A 22,356-nucleotide genomic window follows, 5' to 3' on the forward strand; every position below is an offset into this window, starting at 1 on the left:
CACACACACACGGGCTTGATGAGTCTTTGTATACTGGAGCCTTTATAAGCTGATTGCCATGGTCAAGTGGTCATTGTTCAGAGAGTGACAAGCCCCATTAATTGGCTCTTTGCCAGGCAAAATTGCACTTGAGAATTTTTCTAGTGAGCCTGTTCTAATGCTCCCTTCTAAACAGACCAAACTTCTCCAGTGTGAGCCTCTGGAACTTCCACACTGAGATTGTGTAACTAATCCCCCTTCCCCATGGGGATCTCAGACCCCAGTCCTCCTTGGACATTTCACCTCCAACTGCAACGATAGGGGTGAAGGAGGCACTAGAAAGAAAGATAGACCTTAGTAAAGCAGTAACCTTTTGGCTGAAATTCGCACTTATTACTTTTGATGTACTCCCTGCAAAATATTCTGAACTCTTTTCTGACAGGTTTTGCCATGTATTCCAGATGATTTCTTATAATTGATTAGAAATATTTAACCTGCTTCTGCGCTCAGTTGTCCAGTGATTGGAGATTAGTGCCTTGGTTTCTATGGGAGATAAAGTTTAGAGACTACGCCCAAGGAAATATGAAGCAATGCCTTTTAGCAGAAATGTGAAGTATGTACCAAGGTCCAGAGGCCTTGGGAGAGGAGAAAGGAAGCACTTGCTCATGGAGCTGAGCCTGGAGGAACCAGTTACAGAGCACTGACCATAAATACATATACAGTAAAAGGGGTGTGTTATGGGCTGAGTGAGTGTCCCTGCCCCCAATTTACATGTTGAAGTCTTAATCCCCAGTGTCTCAGACTGTGACTGTTTTTGAAGATAGTGTCTTTAAAGAGGTAATTAAGTTGAATAAAATCATTAGGGTGAGCCCTAGTCAAATCTGATGAGTGTCCTTATAAGATGAGGAGATCAGGACACACACACACACACACACACACACACACACACGGAAAATTATGTGAGGGCACAGAGAAAATGGCCATCTATAAGCCAAGGAAAGAGGCCTCAGAAGAAACAAACCCTACTGATACCTTGACCTTAGACTTCTAGCCTCAAGAACTCAGAGGAGATAAACTTCTGACATTTAGGCCACCCCGCCCGTGGAACTCTCTAATAGTGATGTTGCTGTGAGAGTTTGTGCTCTGAGCCTCACCCCCACAGAAACTGCCTTTTCATCATTCCACAATGTAGCTGGACCTTTTCTGAAGGCTTCAGCACACATTTTCTTGCTGTCATGTCATCCAAGTGTGACTAGCCATGCTTCTTTTACTGATCTCAGTAATCTGTCTTCCTCTTTTGTGTCTTCACCTGCTGAACATGTGTAGAAATTTGCCAAGCCTTCTGTTAGCTACTTATCCAAGCTACTCATATTTCTCTCTTTAAAGTTCACCGGGTAAGTCCCTTTCTTTAATCTGTAAATTTAAATTGCTAATGTGCTACTTGTCTAGCTGTTCTTTATAAAGTGGCATTTGGGGGTGTTTATCTTTTCAACTCAGAAGAAGTGAAGAGATTGATTGTTGAATTCTTGTTTTTTTGGCTGCATTCTGAGCTCTGCGGAGGCTATGAGCTGGCTTAGGGGAAGTAAAAACACAGGGTTCTATATATGGAGGGGCCTTACATAGGTTTATGGAAATGTTCTTTGTGGTCCCAAATATGTGTCAGAGCACAAGTCATTGCCCAATTTATGTCCTTAGGTCAACACAAAAAACAAAGAGGCCCATGGATGAAAATAATTCTATGGGTTAGTATCTCCATGGAGACTAGGAAATGCATATTCTCTATAGAGACCCTCAAAATCTCTCCTTCTGACATTACAGTAGTATATGATCTGTTGTACTTATAAGTTAAGGGTTAAAGGAAGAGTGACAAGAGGAAGAGAAAGAATAAACCTCTTCTTTCCTTAGTAGAAATATAGCTATTGTGACTAAATTTAATCAATTGAGTTATAAAATTCTTAAGTTAGGATTCTGGGAGGCCATATCCCTAGGACAGAATAAGAGGCACCTGAGAATCTAGTATTTATATGCCCAACGCTGAACCAGATACATGTCTGTCATATAGTTGGCATTCAGAAAATGTGTTTGCGTATGCATGAATATAATGAGCAATTGGGCAGGACCACATCATGGGCTTGGGCCCTGTCAATCATTTCTGCTCTGCTAGAACAAAGGGAGAGAGCCACTATCCAGGGTCTACAGCAGTGGTTCCCAAACTTATTTGGCCTACCGCCCCCTTTCCAGAAAAAATATTACTCAGCCCCTGGAAATTAATTTTTTAAAAATTTTAATAGCAGTTACTCATCGCCCCCAAATGCACCTGTGGCCATCACCGCCCCCCTGGATCGCTGCAGCGCCCACCGGGGGGCGGTAGCGCCCACTTTGGGAATCACTGGTCTACAGGGTAATGTCTGAATATGACTGAGTGCGACAGTAACTCCTAATTTGCTGCTTCTCTTTCAAGGACAATGGTGTTCGATAGTATAAATATGGTCAAAAGAGGAAATGAAGTTCAGTTATGGTGAGGAGATTAAACAGGGTGTAGAGAAACAGACTAGCTAATGAATGCAAGTCACTGTGTCCAGATAAATTATATCCCACTGTAACCCACATGTTCTTAACCTCACTAGCCTCTGGAAGCCAAAAAAGACTCAGATTACTTTTTTATACCCAGAGTATTATGGTCCAATCCCCCTGTGGCTTATTTTTTGGAAATTAACCCACTGCAAAATAGGCCCCACTGTTTGAGTTACCTCTGGTAATGCCTCAGATCAGTGCCCAAACATTTCTGTCCATTTGTCCTGCTTCTCCCTCCTTATATTGCTGCCATGTTATTACCTTGCCTGCTAACCCTAAGGAGAAACCTCTTATCCTGATGGTCTCTTGGCTGACTACTGAGTGAAAAAAATCATCTTTAATTCCAGAGATAGCCACTGCTGAATCTTGGTGCATATACTTCCAGGTTTTTCTCTGTTAACATGTGTACACATAAAATTACACACATATTATAAATGATATATATTTAAATTTATATATACACTAGAGGCCCAGTGCATGAAATTTGTGCACATGTGGGATCACTAGGCCTGGCTGGTAATCAGGGCCAATCAGGTTCCCCGCCTCCTCCTTCCCTTGCTGCCTGTGCCACCACTGCATGGTTCCCCACCTCCCCACCCCCGCTCCTTCACTCACCACCCGCATCTGCTGCCACCCACCCCCGGTTCCCCATCCCAGCCCAGGGGCCTGGCGGCCGGGGCGGGGGGAGAGACTGGGAGGTTGGCCGGCAGGCCCTATTGGAGATTGGGACCTGTGGGCTAGGGGCAGCTCCTGCGTTGAGCATCTGCCCCCTGGTGGTCAGTGTGTATCATAGCGACTGGTCATTATGGTTGTTCTGTTGTAATGGTCACTTAGGCTTTTATATTCTTTTATATATATATAGATGAAGGAGCTTGAGATCAGGCTTTACATATTGTTTTGTACCCTGAATTTTCCTTCTTACCAACATAAAAGTATTTTGCCATATTACTAAATATTGAAATACCGATTTTAATTACTATGTAGACTAACTGATGCATATATTATCATTTAACAATTTCTATTAGACTTTTAATCTGTTCCCAGTTTTCCATAATTATAAGTATCATTGCATTGCATCTTTTTATATCCATTCTCATGCATTTCTTGGTTGTTTCCTTAGCACACATTACTGTAAGTAGGATTCTTGGAATGAAGATTATGAACATTTTTAATATTCACGCTCTTGCTTGTTTTGTTGTTCATCTATGTTTTTTAAGTACACAAAATTTACACAAGATGATAAACTCCTAGGTATCAGGGTTCATGCTTTTCTTAACTTTGTATCTACCACACTCCCTTTACAGTACTTGGAGCTGGCAGGTTTTAATGAAGTTAGTGTACCACCACCAACCACGAAGGTATTTGAAGGTATCTCAGAGAACCCTGAAGAAAACAGACACATTTCAAAAGGGAAAGCAGGGTTCCAGTTTTAGCACCCCATGCCTTGTCTGACCCAGAGCATGGGAGGATAATGAAACTCTCCGAGTACAGTGACACCTCAGAGAATAAACACGCCTTATCTCAGTGGAGGACTTTTTAGAGTTTCCTCCAACAGTCTGTGAACTCTTGGGGGCTCATTTTTTTGTATGTCCAATCTCACACAGCAATGGTGCAACATGGGCAGTCATGGGCATGAGGGAGATGCCAGGGCCCCAAAAACTTGAGGTACAGATCATTTCAGTGGCTACTGTTCTGTCATTATAAATAAAACTAGAGGCCTGGTGCACGAATTCCTGCACAGGTGGGGTCTGGCTGGCCACCCGGCCTAGATCCAGGCGGCTGGTGGTGGGGTTTGGAGGGAGGAAACGCGGGCGGTTAGCCACCCGTATCTGGCGGGTTAGCCAGCCACAGTGCATGTCATAGTGACCAGTCGTTCAGGTCGCTTGGCTTTTAAATATATAGATACTTTCCGGAGGCAGCACAGACTCCTTTATTTCTTTCCTCTAGTTGGAGAACCAACTCCTTTATTTCTTTCCTCTAAAAGGTGGAGGCAGAACTGTGGCCGGGCCTGGGGCTTTTGCCGGCAGCGGAAAGAGGGAGAGGGCTGGGGAAAGTCTAGACACGTTTCCTTCGATTGTCCTCCCTTCCTCCGGCCCCTCCCTCCGTTTTTCCGTCTCTGGTGGACGCTTAGGCCTCTGACCGACAGGAGCCCAGGACCCAGCGGCGGTGGGGTTCAGCCCCCTCACCGCTCCGCATTCCAAGCCGGGCTGCGTTCAAGTGGCTAAGGCGCTGGGAACCCACAGCTCCCGGCCTCTCCCCTCTCGGTTTCCTCCTGGGGTCGGTTGCAAACTTCACGGAGACACCGAAGCAGCTCTGCCCTGGTAGTTCTGCACCGCCCGCCCGGCCCACCCGGGAGGTCTCGGGGCCCACAGTCTGCGCTGGGGGAGGGGAGGTCACCCCAGCCCATGCCCCCGGGCAGGGGGTGCTGGGGGGCAGGCGGACAGGGGGGCTAGCTTGGAGAGCTGGAGGAAGATGGCAGAGGAAGAGTTGGTATGAACCGGCGCCTGCCCGGCCAGACTTCCTAAGCTCCCACCGAGCCCAGGCCCCTTTACCCCCGCCGGGCGGACCCGGTGAGGTCCCCTCCCCGCACCCAGCGCCCTCCTCCCGGTCCACCCCCGGGGCGGGAGGCGCTCGCCGGAGACGCTCGGGTCCCTGCCAGGCCGGCAGGCGGCGGCGCAGGCAGAGCGGCCTAGGGCGCCGGCCGGAGCCTCCTCCCCCTCCCGGAAGCGCGGGGCGGGGTCCCCGGCCGGGCCGCGGAGGCGGCGCGGGGGCCGGGCGGGGCGGGGCGCGGCGCTCGCGGGCTCGGCCGTCTGTGCGCGCCCACTCCGGCTCCAGGCCGCCGGGCTCCCGCCGAGCAGCTCGCGCCGAGGCCCCGCGCCCCTCGCCGCCGCCCCCGGGCGCCGTGCATGGAGACGCCGCCCGCCGCCGGACCCCGCCGCTGAGCCTCCGTCCGGCCCGGGACCCGCGGGGGCTGCGGTGGCCTCGGGCTCCCGCCGGCCCCGCCGAAGCCGCACTCGGGCTTGGCCGGCCGCCCCCGCCGCCCGAGGGCTGCGCGTGGCCCGCGGGCCTGGTCGCCCGCGTGAATCGCCGCGGCCCGGCCGCCCCGTCCCAGGAAGCGGCCGTCCCGAGCGCCATGGCGCACTCCCCGGTGCAGTCGGGCCTGCCCGGCATGCAGGTAGGCAGGGGCCGGGCGCCGAGGGAGGAGGCGGGAGGGATGCGCGGGCCGGGGCGGAAGCGGGGAACTTGGCGGTGTCCGCTCGGCCCCCCCACGCCGCCCCTTCCGGGGTCGCGCCGCGCTCCCGGCCCCCCGGGCGCCCCTGCCCGGCGCTGCGCTCTCGGGCCTGGGGCTGCGGCCTGGAGGCGGCCCTCGCTGGCTCGGAGTCGCGGTGGTCGGGGCGGGGTGGGATGCGGGGCCCCTGTGGGGTGCGGGCCTCCTCACCCTCCGCGCTCCCCTCTGCCCCCCGCGTCTCCGAGCGCAGGCCCGGCGCGGCCCCAGCCCCCGGGGAGGAGGGAGAGAGGGGGGAAGTGCCCTTGGAGGCCCCGGCGCCGTCCCCGGGCCCTGCGCGCGGCAGGGGGGCGGGGGGCGGCGGGCGGCGGAGGCCCCCTCCCCTCTCCTCCCCTCCCCTCCCGCGGAGCCGGCAGTAGTTGCGCGGGAGGGGAGCCCGGGGCGCGCGGCGACCCGTCCGGGCCGGGCGGCGGCGGAGGGCGGGGTGCAGGAAGGTACAGCTGCCAGCCCCGCTGTGCCGGCGGCCGGGAAAGTGCGAGCCTGGAAGCCGGGAGCGGGAACCCCTGGGGCCGCGGGCGCCCGAGGGCCCCGAGCCGGGGCTGACCCGCCGAGCCCGGGCGCTGGGCTGGTGGACGTCGAGGCTGGATGGGATCCAGACGAGTTCCTCCCCGGGACACCTCTCCGCTGGTCCTGGGTGGCCTCTTGGCCTACCGGTGACTTTTTGCGGGGAGGAGTTGCATTTCTAATGGACACGGATGCATTCAAGCTTTCCTCCTTCGGGGGCTGTTTTTGGCCTTTTTGAAAAACACAGTCACCATCCTCGGCTGAGGCGTCATGTTGGTCAGTGGTGGCCAAGTGATGGGGACTGGCATCTCCGTGTAGTTAGGGCATGTCCTTCAAGTTCTGTCCTCCCAGTTTAGTTAAGCGAGTGAGCCCAAGGAAGCCACCGCGGTACCCAAGCGGATTATTTCTCTAAAGGCATCTACCGGCTCAGGCGCTCTTCTGCGCTCCTGAGGGCTGGGACCCGGCCTCCTGAAGTCAGGAGTCGGTTCCCCTCTGTCCAGGCAGATCATTTTCTCTCTCTTTTAAAGCATAAAAAGAAACCTGGATTTCACCGTTCAGGTTTGAAATAGAAAACTAGTAACATCATGTTGCCAGAATTGTAGTCCAAGGTTTTCTTTTTGTTTGTTTTGTATTTCTTTTTAAAGGAGTAGCAGTTAAAGTTAGTATCTGAAGAGTGTGCTTCAAGAAAACTGCCCTTGAATCTCATCTAAAGAGTTTTAAAACTCAACAGGCATTTAAGAACTCAGCTTCCGCTGACTGCTAGGTGAAAATCAGATGTGGCTTCTTGGTATTTCCTAAAGTTCCTGCTTTGGTTTGGTTTGAATGGGAAGGCAGGGTGAACTGGTGAAAAATTATTTCTGACCAGTAGAGCAAGAAGGCCCTCTTGTAATGATAAAAAATGCTTCCTGTTAGACTGACTTATGCTGTTAATCAGGTTGCAATCTAGCACAAATGCCTCCCTTCGTGTTTACCACGAGGTGTTCAGCCTTTGTGGAAAGAGAATCAGTTTGAAAAGGTACTTAAAGCCCCACTGGCTGGTGCCCTGAAGTCAGTATCAGATGGTTACCAGGTGGTATCAGGTCTTAGACTTTTTTTTGTCCTAATTTTTTTCTTCAAGGGTGTGGACCAACATTTTTAAATCATGGGCAAAGAAGGTGAATTTCCTTTAATGATGTTGCCTCTCAAATAAATGTAGTGTATTTCCTACATAATGTTACAAGGGAGCGGTTTTTATTTTCCTTTTTCAGGATAAAAGCTGATGAGTTTTTATTTGGTTAAAACAACCAAATTTGCAGCTGTTACAGTGTCAGAAGTGCAAAGGTGACTTCTGACAGTCATTCCAGTATTTACAGCCACAAACTGTTTGGCACTATATTTGTGTTGTACATCTACAAACTGTATAGTTCAGGGGTGGGCAAACTTTTTGACTCGAGGGCCACAATGGGTTCTTAAACTGGACCGGAGGGCCGGAAGAAAAGCATGGATGGAGTGTTTGTGTGAACTAATATAAATTCAAAGTAAACATCATTACATAAAAGGGTACGGTCTTTTTTTTTTTTTTTTTAGTTTTATTCATTTTAAACGGGCCGGATCTGTGGGCCGTAGTTTGCCCACGGCTGGTATAGTTGCTTTTAGTGTGCCATTTGGGGAAGAACATTCTCCGCCCCCCCCCCCAAACCCTCCCCCCAAAAAATAAGCACATTTATTTTCTTTGCATTAGCAGCTGCCCAGGGAGGCTTTCTTCAGAGTTGTTGAGGATTACATTACAGGCACGCCTGGCTTTGACTGTTCTCTAGGATAAAACAGAACTACTAACCCTCCTGTGCCCTGTCCTGATACATCTCATGTCCCTTCCTTTTTTTTCCTATCTCGTCTCCTGACCAGGGCTCATAAGGAGATCACTTACAAATTTCAGAAAGGCATCAGCGTGCATTGGCAGCTTAGGCAAAGATGCTTAAAAAATAAACCTGAATGAAAGGACATTTTAGTAGAAACATAATTTTTCACTGTTTTGCAAATCATTTTTATGCCTCTTGATTCTTACTGGTACCACTTTAAGCGTAGGTATCATATGCCATTAGCTAGGTGTGGAAACCAGCAGAGCCTCATTGAACTGATGAAGGTGAGATAGTGTTGTGTGGCAAATTTGTGACTTGAAACCAGGTTATTTTCTACTTTTAAGGCCACACTCCCTACCATGATGTATTACTGCTTTATCATTACTTTTGCAGAAATTAAAATTTATTTCATTCCAACTTGGGTTTGCTGAAGAAATTAGAAGTATAGACCGATATTTTATTTATTCAATCAGTGGTTATTGAACAGTCTTGTGCCAGGGCCTAGGTGATTGATGGCTGTAAATCTGAATGACTTATCATTATAAATAAATGTTTAATGGACGTTGCCAGGGGCCTTTCCTTTTTACCTCCCACACCTCAGTTTCATATTAACATGAGGGGTGGGGGTAGGGAGGTGTAGAAATCATGAACTGAATGTAGTAACCACTTCATGTTGTAGACATGAAGAAATTAGGTTGATTTGTGGATTTAACTACACTCTGTCCTTCATTGAACATGTGGCGTTTCATTCAATTTAATTAAGATTAAAAGAAAATCAAGCATCAGTTCCAGGCAAGTGCACTGAACAGCTTATAGTTTGCATAAATTGTAATTTAAGAAGAATTAGATTTGGTCTATAAATTTCTATTACAGAATTTTATCAGTCACTTTTAAACTTTTCTGGGCCATGACGCCCGCAAGAAATATATTTTACATCAACACCTGAAACAAGTTTTAGGAGACAGTCCTAATCCTTCCTACTTGTGAACTAGTTGTGTGATGTATTTTATTTAAAAAAAAAACACACACACACACACACAAAAAAACAACTGGTTGCAACACTAAATTGATTTCACAGCTGAGTGGTTTTGACCTAAGTTTGACCTAAGTTCAATTAGCATGTTTTAAGGATGTCATAAGTATAAGATAGTCTCACATTTCAAAGTGTAGACATAGCTAGAAAACGGAAAGTTCCTCCTGGTCAGCATCATCCTTCCACTTCTCTAGCTGCTTGGGGGAACCTTGGCCTGAGAACGCCCCTTTGTGCGGGAGAGCGAGAAAGACATGTAATGGCCAGTTTGGATGCGTTGGGAGCTTTTCTCAAGTGCTCTTGCTTACCCTGGGGAAACCTGTGTGCTCTGCAAAATCTGGGAAATGAAGGCAAACAGAAGGACAGCTGCATTTAATTGTGGCTTAAGTGCTCTTGTCCTATTTTTCCCTCTTAGTGTCACATTTCCGTAGTTTTTTTTTTCCTGTTTCCATGGAAGAGGCCTCCCCATGTTCAGCCTGTTACCATTGGCACCGTGGGGAAAGGTTGGCATGTTACAGTGTGGACATGAGGGTATTTGTGATGTAGGTTCTGAAAGCACTTTGAGGGAAATGTTGAACTGTAGGAATGTGGCCTGGTGTCGGAAAGCGTTGGGCTAGGTGGGGAGCCTGTGTTCATGCAGCACATTAGTCTGTGGAGTGTGCTGTCAGCAGCCATGGCAGGTACAGGTGAGAAACTCCTCTGGGCCTGTCCTCAGGACCTCAGCAGCCGAGTGAGGGCCGATTGAAATGAATAACTGAGGGCCGATTCAAATGAATAACTGAGGTGCTAGCTGTCGTTGGGAAGCTGGTTCTCAGGGCTGGTCTAGGAGGGGCACCTCAGGCCCAGGGAAGAGGGCTGTTGTGGTAGGAAACGGTGGAAGGAGTTGGATTCTGGCTTGTTTGGAAGGCAGCAGTAGTGCTTTAGCTCAAAGGAACCTCAGGATAGTGAGAGTAGGAGCGGAGAAGACTGAGTGGTTGGAGGTCCCAGTGCCAGCAGGATAGCCCATGTGGACCTTTTCACAAGGCTGACCAAGCCTTGGTCCTCTGACCTCTCAATGAACATTTTATAGTCTTTCATTTATTTATAGTCCTTCATTTATTTATTCTCTTATTGCTGGAGCAATAAGGAAAATAAAGGCACATTTTTTCTATAGCTGTTAGTTGCCTAAGGTTTTTTTTTTTTTTGAATACCTATTTTAATACTTTATATTCCCTCTTTTCTTATGTCACCAAAACTTAACAGTGTTAACAATTTCTTTTGCTTAAAAGTGTGTTTTTGGCCCTAACTAGTTTGGCTCAGTGGATAGAGCATCAGCCTGCGGACTCAAGGGTCCCGGGTTCGATTCCGGTCAGGGGCATGTACCTTGGTTGCGGGCACATCCCCAGTAGGGAGTGTGCAGGAGGCAGCTGATCGATGTTTCTCATTGATGTTTCTAACTATCCCTCTCCCTTCCTCTCTGTAAAAAATCAATAAAATATGTATTTTTTAAAAAGGTGTGTTTTTGGTTCCTGGCTGGTGTGCTCAACTGTTAGAGCGACAGCCCATTGCACCAAAGGTCTCAGGTTCGATTCTCAGTCAAGGGCACATACCTGGATTGGCGGTTTGATCCCTGGCCCCCTTCAGGGCACATTCGGGAGGCAGCCAATTGATGTTCTCTCACATTGTTGTTTCTCTCTCCCTTCCTTCATTTCCATTCTCTCTGAAAATCATGGGAACAAAATATGTCCTCAGGTGACAATTAAAAAAATAATAATAAAAACTAGACCCTGGCAGAGACTGCACCTAGTTCTGTGCTGAAATAAACTATAATTCTTTTCTAGTACTTGATGACTTAATAAAGAACCTGGTCCCATTACTGATAACTCGTTAACCTTGGGAAAGTTACCGTTTGAGCCTAAGTTTTCTCATCTCTACAACGGGGTAATTTATTTTAAAAAATGTTTTTGGTAGATGAGAGTTGTCAGAAGATTTTTAAAAGTTAAAATATAGAATTTGGAGGAGTCCAGGGCATTTTGGTTCGCATCTCGGATCTGGGAACTTCTTGATAGTATTTCACATAGAACCAAGGGAGCTTCAAGTAGGAATTGGTCAGATTATATTTTTTCTAGGCAGCTAATGTAGCACAGTGTTCCAGAGGAGAGTGGTTAGGGTAAGTGGCAGCTATTGTCATTACATTCTTGTTCCTTTTTGTAATCTTTGTCCTCATTTTTGAGCTTTGGCTGGAGTGGAGCTGAGTTTACTTATTTCCTTTGATGCAGGTTGACTTTGCTTTTCAGTTGAACCGTGTGTTTCTAGGACCTTGGTTCTAGATGTAGTGTGAGTGGTTACTGAAGAAATGGGGCTGTTGGTAGTTGCTGCTGCTTTCTAGTGTATGTATTTTTGCAGTCCTACTCAAGCCAGAGCCAGGAGTCCTTTGATCTCTTGAGAAACATACCACGTACTCTACTTGGGTGATTTCTCCCAGTGATTCAGAGTTGCCTGCTTGGAAACTCCTACCTGCAGGAAATGGACCACACCCAACCAAGCCTCCTGCGGCTTTTATTCTGCCTTAGCTGAACATTGTTATCATGAATGGAATCTTGTGGCAGGAGTGCAGAAAATAGAAGTTGCCCTGTGATATATCCCTCTCTTGCTGCTTAGAGTCAACTGCTGTCATTGGACCAGTCATTTCCCATAATTCATGTTTTTGCATTGCAGTGTATCTAAAACTCTTTCTTGGGAAAAGAAAAAGAAAAACATAGCTATTGCAACACCTGACTCCTGGGGATAAACATGAGTTTCCTAATCTAAAACTTGGCTCCCTGGTTTCCAGGGTTGAGATTAGAGAAAATAAAACAAGTTGTACCTTTGTTTGCTACAAAGTATAAAACATCCCAAATTGTGGATTACAAAGTAGTCTATAGCCCCTTGTTGACCTTAGGGACCTTTCATTATGTTCTCAGGAAGGTTCTTTGTCAGCAAAAGGAATCTTACCTGGTCAGCATCCTCCTGGTATCAGAATAAATTGTGGGAACATTTCAGGATTTATGTTAATGCTTACCAAATATGTAGCTGTTTATCTTCCTATTATTTTAAGTCTCTTTCTACTTTTAAAAAGACTTGTAGGCCTTAAGATTTGAAAGGACCATGTAGACCCAAATCCTTTTATAAAATTTTAAATATTTAGAATTTTAATTTATGTTTTATTAAAGAAATTAAACATATGTCTTACAGAGTCAGATGGCTTCATAAGTTTGCTTGGAAAGATAGCAGTTACTCCCCTTGCCTCCGTTTTCTCTTCCCCAGAGGCAGCCCCTTTGATCTCTCTTAGCTGATTGTTGTTACTCCTTTGTTTATAAAGAATAATAAAGATTGCTGTTACTTTTTTTCTTGTTTCAGACATCCCTTCTGAAGATGAGAATTTAGTTCTCTTCTTGCCTCCTTCACTCTCCTGTTGTCTCCCCTTCCTCTACCCAATCTAGTTACATTGTAACTTTGGTTAGATCAGTGTGAACATTAATGTGACTGTGTAAACAGTATTTACAGCCCAGCCATTAGTAAACCAGGATTACTTTTCAGATCTTTTTTGGAAGTTGTTTTTTGGTAATGTACTTAGTTCTGGTAGCTGTAACAAAATAGCTTAGACTGGGTGGCTTAGCCAACATTTCTTTCTCACAGTTCTGGGGGCTGGGAAGTCTGAGATCAAGGTACTGACAGATTTAGTTTCTGGTGAGAACCCTTGTTCATTGACAGTGTCTTATTGCTGTGTCCTCACATGTTCTCTCTTTTCTTAACACGTTAAGCGCATGTCAATCACTGGTAACTGACACTATACTTTCCGTCCAGAAGACAAAACAGGCTGGGCGCTTAACGTGTTAAACTCTATTATTTGGATGTTGGACCTTCTGGACTGCTTTGGTCTGTCCTTTTGTGATAGAGGCTGCCTTCAGATGTCCACTCATGTCAGAGTGGGTTGGAAATCTCAGCCCTCGAATGAGGCTTTTTTAAGCATGGAGATGTTGAAACCAGTATGTGGGCTGTTTGAATCTGAGTTTGTTGTCGTATGATATTGAAGAATGAAGCCACACACAAAAGGGAACCAAAGTTTATTGAGAGAAGCCAGTCCTGGAAAAGGTGCAGCTGGGGTTCCAGGAGCAGGCCAGTGTTCTGAGCTTGCTTTCCATGTTACAGCCGGGTGTTAAAGTGTGTTAGTCTATGTGTGGAGGCCCACATGTCCATAAACTTGTGGGCGCATCACCCCAAGAATCTAGCTGGGGGGCAGGGGTGGTGAGAAGCAGGAAGCGCATGGCTTTTTTGTGTATATACTTGTTAATTGCTGATTAGTCCTTTCAAAGAATTTTGCCTTAGTAACATCTTTGAGGTTGGTTTATAACTTCTTTGTGATTGGTAATCTGCAAGCTGCCTGCCTTTGCAACATTGATACATTTTAAAGCTCATGTCTCCCACAGGCACCCTTCCTTTCCAGCCCAGTTGGGGTAACACTGCCTAGTTGGGTTCCTGGTTCTATTCCCCCCCCCCCCCCCCCCCCCCAGTGGTCCCAGTCCCTGTCTATCTAGTTTCCCTCTGTCTCCTCAATGTCAGAGCTCCTACTGGACTGGAGAATTGAGGAATGGCTTATGTCAGTTTCTTTTAGCTTTTTATACACATCTTCTTCTAGAAGCCTTCCCTGGAACCTTGTGACCTGCTCTTGGACTGGTGGTCCTTGCTCACACTTGATGTACCCCTCAAGCTGATGCCTGGTCCCTTCTCTGGCCTGAGGCCTTATGCCTACCTGAGCACTGGATGGAGGGAAAGGACAGTGTGAGCACAAGTGTCTTATGTGGCTTCATTCTGTTCCAGAAACCCTCAGCTTTCCTTTCCAGGGAATATGCCTTCAGTTGTTTCCTCGATGGGGGAGGCATGAATCAGCTGCCTGGTGTGAGGAGTGGGGAAGGCAGTCCAGTATCTGACCACTTCTTTAACTTCTCCTCATTGTAGGTGCTCCCTCCCAGAGGCACCTGTGCTGCCAGTTCCTGAGTTTTAGGGATTCGGTTCGGCACTGGACGGAGTTGACTCTCTGCTTTCTCCACCTCTCGTTGAGCATTAGTTTTCTCCTCTCCATCTTTTTTTCCCACCACCCACTTTGCAGCTTCTGGAATTTCATTGCTGTTGCTCTTCTCTCCCCTTCTTGTACACAGGGTTATTAGTCTTTTAAGAAAACCCTCTTTAGTGGGATGTCAGGATTAACCAAAATAGATGCGCATGCTCTTTATCTGGAAGTCACCGTTCTTCAATTTATAAGTGAATGAATGAATAGAATTTTTTTAAAGTGAAAGTTCTATTTCCCCCCTTTATTTTTAAAATCTATTGTTGAAAGTATTATATATGTCCCCCTTTTTTCTCCCATGGACCCCTCCTAGCCCACCCCAGGCCCTCACCACCTTATTGTCTGTGTTCATGGGTTATGCATTTATGCATACAAGTTCTTTGCAATGAATAGAATTTGAATTCCAAGGTCAGGACTGCTTGGGGCCTGAGGGTGGGGAAGGACTCTTCAGCCACACTGTTCTCTCCCATCGTTGGAGATTGCACCTTCTGTTTTCTCTCTGTAAGTAAGCAGCCGTATGAACCTGTGCTTGTTTTTCCGTATCTTTAACAGTCAGTGACCTCAACCCCCCCTAACTCGAACTGAGAACCCCCTTTTCTCCATTCTGTCTCATTTACTGGTCCCAAGATCTGGTGGGCACAGGACCGTTTCAAGGAGCCCTCTTTGGAGAAACATTTGCTTAAGTTGATTGATGTTTTGGGGGGCTCAGCTAATGGTCCAGAATTGATGTCTGCTTCTTGGGCGGGTGGCGGGGGCCGAGTTAGCCATGGCTGTATGTTTTGTGGCTGTCAGCACAGGACTTGAGCACAGGTGCACAGCGGATGTTGAATAGCTTGCCAGGGTGGGTTCAGGAGCCCCTGTGGCAGATCCAGTTTGCTGCTGGTCAAAGGATTGCAGACTCAGGAATGGAGAGGGGCGTCTCTATGCTCAGTATCCCGGCACAAGCTGAGGAACTGAGCAGCACTGTGCCTTACATACTTGACACGGTGGATGAATGACTCACGGGTGCAGATAGAAGCAGGAAAAGCTGCTCTTTGGGATACTGCCTTCAAATGGTTTCCTACATGAGAACAAAGCACTTTTATTGGGTAGAAATTTACAGTGATAAACCGCTGAGTGAAAATGAAAGAACTTGGGGATTAGGTGCTAGCCAGCAGCTAGTTTAGGCACAGTTTTACAGAATTTTACAGGCATTTTCAGAGTGGTTAATTCAAAGTTGTTAAATTGCTACCTGAACTCCTGATGAACTGACAACCTGCTAAAGAAGGTATTGTTTGAATGTTCCTTTAGTGTGTTCATGAACTGTCATTGTACCATTCAGGAGAGGTAATTTAAAAAGAAAAGAAGAACAAAGAATTACTTCCTCAGCAGTTCCAACTGGTAGGGGGGATTTGTTTTTCCTTCTGTTCACTCTGTTACCTGAATAGTGGAAGCCTTCTAGGAAGGGAATTGCATTTTATTGCGTTCCTCCTGAGGGCCAGGCCCTGTGGTAGGCTGCTTATGCCCTTGGGGGTTGTCCTAGGGCAGTGATGGCGAACCTATGACGCGTGTCAGAGGTGACACGCGAACTCATTTTTTTGGTTGATTTTTCTTTGTTAAATGGCATTTAAATATATAAAATATCAAAATTATAAGTCTTGGTTTTACTATGGTTGCAGATATCAAAAAATTTCTATATGTGACACGGCACCAGAGTTAAGTTAGGGTTTTTCAAAATGCTGACACGCGGAGCTCAAAAGGTTCACCATCACTGCCCTAGGGCCTCTGTATAGGGCTGGGCTGTTACACTAGTTTCACAGATGACAAAGCTTAATGGTGGGGGTGGGAGTGGGGGGTGGGGGAGGGAGGGGCCCTCAGCTAGAAAACAGCCCCCAGTTGGTATCAGAGCTCTAACTTTTGGTGCAAGCGTTTGTGGGTTTTGCTTCTCTACACCAGAATGCCTCCTACCCAGCATTTCAGATACTGACCCTCCACCCCATGGGCTCCTGTTTCATTGTGCATACAGCTTCCATGAAACCGTCCTAGTTCAGGGTTAGTCCCTGGTGGCATTTGTAGGCACTTTTATTTCCACTGTTTAAAAATATATATATATTTTTTTATTTCAGAGAGGAAGGGAGAGGGAGAGAGATAGAAACATTAATGATGAGAGAGAATCATTGATCGGCTGCCTCCTGCACGCCTCCCCACTGGGGATTGAGCCCACAGCCAGGGCATGTGCCCTGACCAGGAATTGAACTGTGACCTCCTGGATCATAGATAGCACCTCCTGTGCTCAACCACTAAGCCACGCTGGCTGGGCTCCAGTATTTGTTTTATTTTTTTATTTTTAAAGAAGATTTTGTTCATGTTCCAGTATTATTTTTAATTAGCATCTTGGAAGTTAGTATTGTGGGTGTGGGGGAAAGTGACTTAGACTTTAAGATGTTTTCCTTTATCTCTATTCTGTCTAGAGATAAAGCCCGTTAGGCCCTCTTGTACAGTGGCATGGAGCCTTTGACTGGCTTCTGTTTATTGCCTTTCAGGTATTCCCATATTGTTTTGAACTTGGAAGCAATATTAACTGAAAAAATCGCCTGTAAATCTAGCACAATGGTTTTCACTTTTGGGGCGGGGGGGGGGGGGGGGCTGTGACCGGAATCGAACCTGGGACCCTTCAGTCCACAGGCCAACGCTCTATCCACTGAGCCAAACCAGTCAGGGCTGGTTTTCACATTTTGGTGTTTATCCTCATTATAGGTCTGGGATGGGGTTTTTGTTTCTAACAAGTTTCTCTAATGTGTGGCTGCCTCAGGGGCCACACTTTGAGAACCACTGCATTGGACATTAAAACTCCTAAGTCCCTACTGCTCCCTGCTGTGGAGCATACTACTTCGATCCCCTTTGAGAAACAGCTCAATGGAAACCATGCTTGGGACCGTGGCTTGTATTTCAGAAGACCGACTTGGAGTCCCTGGTCTAACTTTGGGAGTTGAATGAGCTTTGATTGTAAGAATACCTTTACTATTTCAGCATGTATTATAAGCTGTTGTGGGGCTGTTGTCTTTATGATCTTGGAACCTTATTTTTTAAGAAATGCATCTCTATAGGGCTAGAATTCCGTGGTTTCTTTGGAAAATCCTGAGCCAGAACAAAAGCCCTGAACCTGATAATCTTCCACACTAACTAGTTTTTGTCATGTCACTCCCTGCTTAAGAACATTTGGTGGCTTCCTGTTGTTTTCTGACCAAATATAAACTCCAGCTTAAAATGAAGGGTCTGTGTTAATAATACCTAGCTTCCTTTTGGGCAGCTTTCCAACCACCTCTCCTGTCAGCTCACCTCATCTCCCTGTGCTCCTCCTGCCTCTGAGAACCTGCTCACCCCTGCAGGATCCCCCCAGGTTCCTTTGCCTGGTAACCCCTGGTGAGCTGTTAGTTATTTATATCATGTTGCCTCTTTTTCTTAATTGCATTTTAAGGAAGGACCGTCAAAGAAGGCCTGTACCAACCAGCCAGCTCCCCCTCATTGTTAGGACACAGGCCCCTGGATGAGCTCCTGCTGGGGTTGAGGGTCCAGTTAGGAAATGAATGGACTCTCTTTGGGCAGCCTTGGCTTCTACTTCTTTTCTTGAAATTGTCCTGTTAACCCTTAAATTGAAGATTTTACACACGTGCGTGTGCATGTGTGTGTGTGTATGTATATGTGTATGTATGTGTGTATATATATATATCTGAACTGGGAAAAATATTCTGGATCAGTAGACCTTTTAATGTTTGGGATGTCTGATTTGATTTTTAATTTTAAAAAGTCTTTATTAGCAGTCTTTTATTATAGTGCACTGCAATTGGCTAGACTTTGATCTTACCAGACTTGCTTATTTGAGAGTTTTCTTTTATTTTTTATTTATGGGGGGGGGGGGTGGTGGTACTTTTTTTTTTAAAGTCATTGTAATTTTTCTGTGGTTTGTAAATGGCATATTAAGCAGACTTAGGGGATGGACTGTGACAGGGAAGGAAGTTGTGAGGTTTGGACTCCTTTCCTTTGTCAGTGAAGAATCTGAAGTCTTTTTAAAAACCCAGCTTATGTCATTCAGAATGGTTTCCTCCATATTGTCTTCTTCAAGAAAAATGAGGCACTTAAAAGTGAAACTGCTTCATTTCCTGGCCTTCGTCAGGCTGTGTGTGAAGCAGGCTAGGATGTGATTGAAGGGTGCTCACCTAGTAATAGGGGTGGTCTCAGGTCACACTCCCAAAGGAGTCTGGGTCATTAGTGCCAGCAGCCTGAGGGCATGACCCCAGCTATTGGGGGTGAAAGTTCTTCTCCCCATAGGCATGAAGTAGAGTCATATTTCCAAGTGATCACATAATTTAAAACAGTTTTGAGTTGAAAAGCAGTTTCCCCAGAGCTCTACCTGACTCCTCAGATGAATTACTGCTTATATGGAGCAAATGGTTTCTTTAGGGTAGGCTTTCTCAGCCACCCCCTCCCAAATATGTATGCACATATATGTTTATGTATACATGTGTGTGCATAAAAAGTGTTATTTTGGGTTTTTTTTTGTATTGTAATCTGACTTTATGAGTAAGTAGCCTAAAAGAAGCTCATGCCATAGCGCTCCTGGTCAGAATTCATTTTTCCTCTTTATTTCTAAAAGGAACAAAATCTTCAACATCCAGAAAAATAATTGGAATGAAAAGTTAATCAAGATAAAATATTTTAAGCTTTTTAATTTATTATTATTACTTTTGCTGTTGTTGTTAATTCTCACCCAAGGATATTTTTCCATTGATTCTTAGAGTGGAAGGGAGGAAAGAGAGAAACGTCAATGTGAGAAAGACACATTGATTGGTTGCCTCCTCACACTCCCCCAACTGGGTCCGGGGATCGAGCCTACAACTGGGGTACATGTCCTTGAATGGAATCGAACCCACGACCTTTCAGTCCATGGGCCATTGCTCTATCCACTGAGCCAAACCAGTCAGGGATCCTAATGGTTGTTTTAATGTCTTAACTGACTTACCTTGGCCTCCTTTAATGAAAGGCATGTCTCATTTTTAGGACACAGAGTTATAGTCAGATGCACATTCCTGTTTGGCTGTGTTGGTTAGAATAATTTCTCTGCTTTCTTTTGCCTTTAGGTAAAGAAAAAAATTATTCTTTCTCTCCCTTAACATTATTATTGGAAAACACTGTTACTGTCATTTAATGAGGTTTTTGTAGTTAATTGCTTTGCTTACATTGATAAGCTAGCCCAGTGGTATTACAAATTCACCTTGTGCTCCTTGCTTCTTGCCCAGAGGACACTGTATGTAGACTGGGGTTCACAAAGATTGTGTGTGTGTGTGTGTAACCACTCTCCTTTCTGGGCCACCTCTGGGCTGTTAATTAAGGGGCCTGAGGAAGATGAATAGGGAATTCTGCCTGCCTGAATTATGTTCTTCTTAATTGTCCTTCAGATGAATACACTGTATATGTGATGAATATTCCAGTTCTGGGATAGCTTTTATTTCTTTTCTGTTTCTTTATAGTCGTTCTGTTTGATGAAAAAGTGTAGAAGATAAGGAAATTTGCAAGACTTTGAGAGGCACAAATATTGTGACTTAAAATTGCTGCTGAATGGACATTTACCCCCAAATGGGACCAGTCAGCTTTTTAACAATTTCATAGTGAATGCATTTTAACTGGGGCGCAGTCATTGAAATAATAACATACTGCGCATACATGTTTCAAGGTGCGTACACGAGTGAGGGACTGCTGGCAGTAACACCAGCACTGAAGGCAGGACACTGGACTCCGGGCTGCCTGCAGCAGCCTGTGGGCTGGAGCACTGAGAAGGCATCCGTCCCACAGCGCTCAGATGTTCCTGCCAAATGGGCACTTAGATCTTCCCTCTAAGGAGTTATGAAAAACAGTTGATTTCCAGGATTTTGGATAAAGGGCATGGACCTGTTAGTGCACTTGTACCATTTATTTATAAAATGAGTAGAAAAACTTAAGGAGAAATATAAGGTAATAACATGAGAATTTAGCATTTCTAAATTTTGCTAGACCACATTTGCTTTTTTTATTTATTCAAATGAAAGATTTTTTAGGTACTTGTTTAACTCTTATGAGAGTAACACGGAAATGAAAACTTGTTGGATAGCAGTACAATTAAAGAAAAACAGGAAGTGTTGTCAGACTGTGTCATAAATATTGTTGCTATTTCAAGCTGAGAAACTCTAACTGAAGAATTTGACCATTTACCTTGTAGTATTTTATAAAACTGAAAAATTAACAAGGGACATATTAATATTTTGATTGTAATTTATTCACTTGATCACCATTGTTACAATTTGATGCCAAAAAAAGCAAATTTTTGTGTGTGTCAGAAATAACATTTAAACTGTGGGTAGTTCCTGTGTTTCAAACTTCATTTTTGAGTTTGTTGGTTAGAAATCCAGTGTTTTCTTGTAGAAATTAGTTTATAAATGGTGGTTAAGTTGAGAGGCTAGGCTTGAAAAGCCTAACGGAACTATAATGTTAAGAGTTAAGTTCCTGGTTCTGAAGGCAGGAAGCGAGCTGGAAGAGAAAGAAGAATTTTCTTTACTCTTGGTGCAGAGCTGGTCCCGTGCAATATATCCGAGTTCAGATTGGTCTGCTGTACTGTGCTGGTCCTCACTGTTACTTCCAGTCCCCTTCTCCTCCATCCTTCGATGCCTTCTTGATACCATGTCTCCAGTGTGATTGATGCCCTCTTTCCTACATCCCTTTAGTAGGTTTCAAAAGTTCTCACTTAAATTTCCTATTCCTTGTTTTAAAATTGATTTTAGTTAGATGTTGGGAAAGCACTTATACAGTTCATATGAGGTAGTATAGTCCTTTTAAAATATATATATATATATGTATGTATTGTTTTCAGAGAGGAAGGGAGAGGGATAGAGAGATAGAAACATCAATGATGAGAGAGAATCATTGATTGGTTGGCTGCTGCACGCCTCCCACTGGGGATTGAGCCTGCAACCCCAGGCATGTGCCCTGACTGGAATCAAACCATTACCTGGTTCATAGATGGACACTTAGCCACTGAACCACACTGGCCGGGCAGTAGTCGTCCTTTTTAAATATAGGAAGAATGTGTGTTAATCTAAATCAGGGGTGGGGGACCTTTTTTATGCCCCGGGCCATTTGGATATTTATAACATAATTCGCTTATATAATTCACTTAATATAAATTGATGTTGCTATGAAAAAAGCTCCTAGACTTATTGAATTTCAAGTCCCGCCTGCAGTTGCCTTGGCAGGGCCAGACCAAGTGATTTCACAGGCCTGATATGACCTGTGGGCCAGATGTTCTCCACCCTGATGTAAGTAGATATCTAATAGGTGGAATATCAGGCAGTGAAAATTTGATGACATTATATAAGAACTAGAGGCCTGATGCATGAAATTCGTTCAAGAGTAGGCCTTCCTTCCCCTGACTGCCGGCACCGGCTTCCCTCTGGCACCCAGGACCTGGGCTTCCCTTACAGCCCTGGCTTCGTCCGGAAGGATGTCTGGAAGGACTACTGGTCCAATTAGCATATTATGCTTTTATTATTATAGATGATGTTTAGGGTTGAAGAAATCTGCCAAGTGTCAGACACTGCTGGCATTGGGATTAGGTAGATAAATGATAAACCCTGCCTTCAGTCTATTAGCAGAGGCACGTATGTAAGCATATATTTCAGTTGGATAAACGGAGTTGTAGAAGGCAGTATAAAGCACAGAAGTAGCACAGAGGAGGGAGCAATTAACTATTGAGGTGGCAACTTGAAGATTAGTAAGGAGATGATGCCTGAGTTCTGTTCTAGAAGAATTTCTGTTCCAGGCAAAAAAATCTGACAGATTTTTTTTTTTTTTTAAAGAACGATGTTTGGAAAAGTGTAAGAATTTAGTTTTGCTGGACTTCAAAGGGAAATAATAAACAAGAGACACGAGGTTAAAGAAGGTGGTCGGGAACCAGATCATAAAGAAAGGACCATGCTGAGTGCGTTGGGCTTTAGCCTATTAGGTGATGTGAAATTCTCAGGAAAGTTTGAAGTGGCAGAATGAGACCAAT

At 45.5% G+C, this 22,356-nt stretch overlaps 1 protein-coding gene across 1 annotated transcript in view; it reads left to right on the forward strand.

Annotated features, from left to right (window-relative positions):
* Nucleotides 1–5,384: 5,384 nt before the first annotated feature.
* Nucleotides 5,385–22,356, forward strand: part of STK24 (serine/threonine kinase 24) — a 103,220-nt gene continuing 86,248 nt past the window's right edge. The window contains exon 1 of the mRNA XM_070408688.1: nt 5,385–5,728. Coding sequence (XP_070264789.1) covers nt 5,687–5,728 — 42 coding nt within the window. The 5' untranslated portion in view covers nt 5,385–5,686. The remainder of the gene's footprint in view (nt 5,729–22,356) is intronic.

The sequence above is a fragment of the Myotis yumanensis genome, unplaced genomic scaffold (assembly GCF_028538775.1).
Source record: "Myotis yumanensis isolate MYYU_CA2020_CCGP unplaced genomic scaffold, mMyoYum1.0.hap1 SCAF_3, whole genome shotgun sequence".
NCBI lineage: Eukaryota > Metazoa > Chordata > Mammalia > Chiroptera > Vespertilionidae > Myotis > Myotis yumanensis.